This window comes from Salvelinus sp. IW2-2015, unplaced genomic scaffold, assembly GCF_002910315.2.
Source record: "Salvelinus sp. IW2-2015 unplaced genomic scaffold, ASM291031v2 Un_scaffold2908, whole genome shotgun sequence".
Lineage (NCBI taxonomy): Eukaryota > Metazoa > Chordata > Actinopteri > Salmoniformes > Salmonidae > Salvelinus > Salvelinus sp. IW2-2015.
The window spans coordinates 37,411-43,854 of record NW_019944206.1 but is presented as its reverse complement, the minus strand read 5'-3'; the positions used below and the strand labels follow the sequence as shown (position 1 = coordinate 43,854).

General features: G+C 48.8%; 1 protein-coding gene across 1 annotated transcript in view; it reads left to right on the top strand.

Annotated features, from left to right (window-relative positions):
* The first annotated feature begins 1,657 nt into the window (after positions 1-1,657).
* Positions 1,658-6,444, top strand: part of LOC112074970 (terminal uridylyltransferase 7) — a 29,924-nt gene continuing 25,137 nt past the window's right edge. Inside the window, 6 exon segments of the mRNA XM_070440727.1 lie at positions 1,658-1,862; positions 2,881-3,174; positions 3,258-3,421; positions 3,946-4,103; positions 4,433-4,549; positions 4,638-4,815. Coding sequence (XP_070296828.1) covers positions 2,897-3,174; positions 3,258-3,421; positions 3,946-4,103; positions 4,433-4,549; positions 4,638-4,815 — 895 coding nt within the window. The 5' untranslated portion in view covers positions 1,658-1,862; positions 2,881-2,896.

The following is a 6,444-nucleotide window of genomic DNA, read 5'->3' as shown; positions in this document are numbered from 1 at the left end:
CGATTCATGGACTGTCCGTGTTGCATCCGGTTTACATGAAGCAACATCATATGCGCTCTAGCACTTATTGATGTTCAACACTTCTCCAATCGTTGTTGAGATCTGATATTCTGGCAGAGCAAGACGAGACGTTGGCCAATATCATAGGCCTATCCTCAACCAATTATATTTCTCAAATCCTTTCGAGCTAAATTCCAGCTAAATTTAGAGCATAGTTAGGGCTAACTACTTACGAAAAGCATGTTTCTGATGAAGACGCTTACAAAAATAAATCAAACGCTGTATTAGACTGAACGATAGAAAGTAATTTCATCAAAGATGTGAGGCTCTCCGTCCTCATTAGCTGCTCATTCAACATACTTCCTGCTACTTCACTCATCCTGTTTTAAGTCTCCCTTCCTTAACTCTCGCACCAAAAGATTCTGCAGTGACCCGGATCACTGGTTGCTGCGGAAAAGGAGTCGAAAGGGGTGAATGTAACCGATGTGAAATGGCTAGCTAGTTAGCGGTGGTGCCGCTAATAGTCTTTCAATCGGTGACGTCACTTGCTCTGAGACCTTGAAGTAGTGGTTCCCTTGCTCTGCAAGAGTCGCGCTTTTGTGGAGCGATGGGTAACGACGCTTCGTGGGTGACTGCTGTTGATGTGTGCAGAGGGTCCCGGGTTCGCCCGGGTCGAAAGAGGACGGACTAAAGTTAAACTGTTACACTGACACGCACTGTCAACTGTGGGACCTTATATAGACAGGTGTGTGCCTTTCCAAATCATGTCCAATCAATTGAATTTACCACAGGTGGACTCCAATAAAATCGTAGAAACGTCTGAAGGATGATCAATTTGTAGTCTCATAGCAAAGGGTATGAATACTCATGTAAATAAGATATTTATGTTTTTTGATTTTTAATAAATTTGCAGAAATGTAAAAAAAAAAAAGTTTTCTCTTTGTCATTATGGGGTATTGTGTAAAGATTGATTAGGAGAAAAAAAGGCAGCAGGTCACCTAGTGGTTAGAGTGTTGGACTAGTAACCAGCAGGTAGCCTAGTGGTTAGAGTGTTGGACTAGTAACCAAAAGGTTGCAAGATTGAATCCCAGAGCTGACAAGGTAAATATCTGTCATTCTGCCCCTGAACAAGGCAGTTGACCCACTGTTCCTAGGCCGTCATTGAAAATAAGAATGTGTTCTTAACTGACTTGCCTAGTTAAATAAAGGTAAACATTTGATCAATTTTAGAATAAGGCTGTAAAGTAACAAAATGTGGAAAAAGTCAAGCATACTGAATACCTTCCGAATGCATTGTAACTAATATTGATAAGCATCTAGCTATCACCTTGATACATACAGTACATGCAATCTACTACTCAATGGGGAGGGCATGACATGTCATGGTCCATCAATATCCGGGTTGCGGTTTGTGGGACCCACGTCACATGCACATTAGCGCTCAGTGATCTCAGGGGGCAGCAATGCCATCACCTCATCTAAAAACATAACAGACATTGAATGAATATAAAATGTTAAAAATCTATGAGTGATGGAACAAAAAATTGTTCTCAGCAGCAATTATTTGAATAATTCAATGGATGTWTTGTGCATAAAGGTGATACGTAAAGTGTCAGTTACCCTGCAGTCGTGAAGTACTTCTAGACCGGACCGCTKGTTGTTCACACGCGTATCTGCCCCCTCATTGGCTAGAATGGTCCCAATTTACCCTGCGTCCTCCCGACTGCCCTGAAGACGTTTCTGTTCGTTGTTTGAGTGGCGGCTTGAGCATCTGGTCAATATAATGGATCATCTGTGTTGTGCTATTTAATCTAACGATACCGAATAAACACAGTAGCATGCTGGCCATACAAAGACAAAAGGTATTTCTAAATATCTGCCTATAATGGTAACCAGTTATGTTTGTCTATTAGCTAGCTAGCAGTGCATCCCAATGGACAGGTAGCATGAGTAGTCAGCAATGACTGGTAGCCAGCTAGATATCAGGCTAGRTAATGTAGATAGTTAGCTATCACATTAGCGGTTTCATTCCACAACAGAGAGGTCAGGTGGTGAAATCAGACAGCTAGCTACTGGTTTTGTAGTAATAACGTTAGATCCAACACATGCCAACCCGAAGTATTTAGGCTTAYCTAAGCAAGAAGTCAGTAGCAAGCTAGCTAAATGTCACGTCATGGTGGCTTTAGTTAACCAGCAACCTTGTGACAACATGCTAACAGCTAGCGCAACAAAAAAAACAGTCAAGTTGTTTTAAAATGTAACGAAAGTCTTATTAGCTGTCTAATATGTGATCCACACAACGTACTGACAGTTGTTCGTAAACCGTTGGGCCTTAATGGTTAAAGTGCCAAACTGCTAGCAGCTAACTTTAGCTAGTTAGCTAGCCTAGCTTTTGAGTTAGTAACAGATATAGAGGTAAGCCAAATGAATGAACTGTCATTACCTGTGTGAGCTAGTGGTCACTTAGCGATTGTCCAGGGTTTCGTTAGTGTGCGTTCCTCCACAAACCCCCTGGACCAGAGCTAGTCCAGGGTTTCGTTAGGTCGTTCCTCCACAAACCCCTGGACCAGAGCTAGTGGTCACTTAGCGATTGTCCGGGTTTCGTTAGTTGTGCGTTGCCTCACAAACCCCCTGGACCAGAGCTAGTGGTCACTTAGCGTTGTCCGGGTTTCGTTTGTGGTGCGTTTCCTACGTTAGTGTGCGTTCCTCCACAAACCCCCTGGACCAGAGCTAGTGGTCACTTAGCGATTGTCCAGGGTTTCGTTAGTGTGCGTTCCTCCACAAACACCCTGGACCAGAGCTAGTGGTCACTACTACATTCCCCAGAAGTAGCAATGCATTTGATTTGAACTAGCCACTTCTCTCCTTGTCTCCCCACAGGCCTAGTAGAAACACCATGGAAGAGCCAGGAGGCAGGCCACGTTACCCTAAACAGGGAGGCCGGGAGAGGGTCGCGGTGGCAAACGAGGCAGAGGCCTGGAGGAACCAGGACGCTGGGAGAGGATACAGCCCCAAGCCGGAGAGGGGTGGCCAGGGGAAGAGGGGAGGCCACGGTGGGTTCTACCGCGCCAGCCCCAAGAAGGGAGGGATGGGGCCCCTCAGCAGTTCCCCTGGGGGGGCGGTGTTCAAGGGGGGGAAAAGCCCCTCTCAGAGGGAGGGTTTCCAGAGACCCAGGTACCAAATACACGTATTCCTAAAACTGAACATTTCCCGTAGGAAAACATGTCACACTAAATTGCCATGCTAACACTTTGCAGGTACCCAGAGAGCCAGCAGGCAGATGGCCTGGTTGAGGGCCGGGAGGCGAACTGGAGAGAGCGCCCCCCACAGCGCTGGAGGAGAACGTCTCAGGGAGAGGACCCAGGAGAGGACTGGGAGCAGGGACGGAGGGACAACGCTGACAACACAGCTCCCAGCTCAGGTAGACAACACAGCTCAGGTAGACAACACAGCTCAGGTAGACAACACAGCTCAGGTAGACAACACAGCTGGGTTATCTTCAGTAGGCATGGGGTGGGGCTGTCTGTAGTCTGTAGGTTATCTACATGGGGTGCGTTCCACATTACAGTTTCAAAGGCGAGTGGAGAATGACGGATCAACAAATCACCTTGCTTCATAAATAACTAGTCAATATTAGTAGATCAGTCAGTCACAATTAAGCCACAATGTACATGGCTGTGGAGTCAGGAAGGTGTCTGAAGACACCTCGAGACACCTGAAACCCCACCTCTTTAAGGAATACCTAGGATAGGATAAAGTAATCCTTCTAACCCCCCCCCTCCCCCTTAAAAGAGTTAGATGCACTATTGTAAAGTGGTTGTTCCACTGGATATCATAAGGTGAATGCACCAATTTGTAAGTCGCTCTGGATAAGAGCGTCTGCTAAATGACTTAAATGTAATGTAATGTGTCTGGACTATGGGTAACGTGACTTGGTTTCTCCAGGGGGGAAGAACTGTAGGAACCGTGACCGCAGGCGGGGTCTACGTGAGGAGGACCGTGGGCTGGTGGTGGACGAGTCAGCTCTGTCAACCAAAGAGCTGCTGGGGCTGAAACAGGCGGAGGAGAAGATCGGCAGAGAGGAGATCTTCCGTCTGAAGAAGGTGTGGCATCCATCAGGAGAGGACAGGACTACCGTGTCACTCCCATCCTTTAGTATACCCAACGATATACATTTTGTTCTGGCCCCGCACGCACACAAGGGGCTTTACTTACTTCCTGAGTCCTCTACYGACACTGTGAGCGCGTTCCTCTGCCCAGACGTTGCTGACTCATGCCAGATCTTACAATGCCTGCATCGTCATTTTACGTATCTAACCACATCACGTTATAGCAGTCTGGTGCCTGGCGGCACAGCCGACGCATTGGTTGATGCAGGGGGAACGCGACCAATGACTGCCATCCCTCTTTCTCTCTCTCCTGCCTGTCTCAGAGGTCCCGCAGTAACCCCCGTGCTGTCTACACCTGCTGTCTGTGTGACGTTCTGCTGGACTCTGTCTCTGAAGCTCACAGACACATCAAAGACAAGTGGCACAAGAGGAGAGCCAAGGTGAGAACACCTGATACCTTCTACGTTCTTTCATCCAAAACAATGTCTTATTATATGACCCCTTGTGTGTCTGCTTGCTCTCGTGTAGGAGCGTCGTGAGGAGGTGATGTTGACGGATCTCGTGCCCCCCGGAGCGGAGCAGGTGGTGGCGGTGGGTGTGGCTTTGGAGGGTGTGGTCAGAGAGAGAGGGATGAGTGACCAGGATGTAGAGAACAGACAACAGATCGTCTCCAACATGCAGGAAGTCCTGATGTCCGTCCTGCCTGGTGAGAGAACGACCGGAGTAGACTGGAGGGGTAGAAGAGTTTAGCTTTACGCCGTCTGCATACATACTGTTTGTTGGGTTTGCTCCTTGCAGAACTTGGCTAGGTGACGTGAACTTGTGTGCTCGCAATACTGCCTAAAGACCTTAACTTGAAAATCGAGACAAAAACTGCAATTTTACGGGTTGTCCTTCTTGAGCCACCGTAGCAACAACATAGCCAGTAACAWTTTCTCKAAATAGTCTATTCATCTATCAGTTAATCTGAGATAGATCAAGGAATCTGTCATTAAGTTTTAGCASAGAAGGTCTTGCAGTTTCCCATCTYTTTAAGATGTTTGGTGCCGTACTTCTCAATGAAACTAGTAGTGTACCACAGACAGTAGGACCTGGCTGCTGCTCTCTCCTCTCAGTAGGACCTGGCTGCTGCTCTCTCTCCTCTCAGTAGGACCTGGCTGCTGCTCTCTCCTCTCAGTAGGACCTGGCTGCTGCTCTCTCTCCTCTCAGTAGGACCTGGCTGCTGCCACCCCCACAAAAGAGAGAGATGCCTCTCTCCTCTCAGTAGGACCTGCTGCTTGCTGCTCTCTGCTCCTCTCAGTAGGGACCTGCTGCTGCGCTCTGTCTCCTTCAGTAGACCGGCTGCTGCTGCTCTCTTCCCTCTCAGTAGGACCTGGCTGCGCTCTGCTCTCTCTCTCTCAGTAGGACCCTGGCTGCTGTTCTCTTCTCCTCTCAGTAGGACCTGCTGCTGCTCTCCTCTCTCTCAGAGGACCTGCTGCTGCTCTCTCTCTCTCTCAGTAGGACTGGCTGCTGCTGCTCTCTCCCTCAGTAGGACCTGCTGCTGCTGCTCTCTCTCTCCTCTCAGTAGACCATGGCTGCTGCTGCTCTCTCTCTCCTCTCAGTAGTGCCTTGCTGCTGCTGCTCTCTCTCTCCTCTCAGTAGCACTGGCTGCTGCTGCTCCCTCTCCTCTCAGTAGGACCTGGCTGCTGCTGCTCTCTCTCCCTCTCAGTAGGACCTGCGCTGCTGCTCCTCTCTCCTCTCAGTAGACCTGCTGCTGCTCTCTCTCCCTCAGTAGGACCTGGCCGCTGCTGCTCTCTCTCTCCTCTCAGTCAGGATCCTGCTGCTGCTGCTCTCTCTCTCTCTCCAGTAGGCACCTGCAGCTGTCTCTCTCTCGTCCTTGTAGGACCTGGCTGCTGCTCTCCTCTCTCTCTCAGTAGACCTGCGCTCTCCTCTCCTCCTCTCAGGTAGGGCCTGCGGTCTTCCCCTAACACTGGCTGCTGCTCCTGCACTCCTCTCGTGCCTGGCTGCTTCTCTCCTCTCTCTCGTTGAATGACACTATCATTGAAGAATCCCGTCCATAGTTCCCGCACCCTACAGTTGAAAAATAAACCAATGTAAGGGGTGCGTAGACTTCGGCTACACGAACTTCGCCTTAAACAAACAAATGTGCGCGCCGGGAACAACAGCAACACAAAACAAAACAGAAATCTCAACAAGGTTGTAATATGAACGGCTTAATACAGCATATGAACTGGTTGGACTGGTTTTACTTCCTGTCTTCAGGCTGATAGGTGGGTTGGTAAAGACTGGACCAACCATGCTGGTGGGTTAGTAACACGACTGGGCCCACATGCGG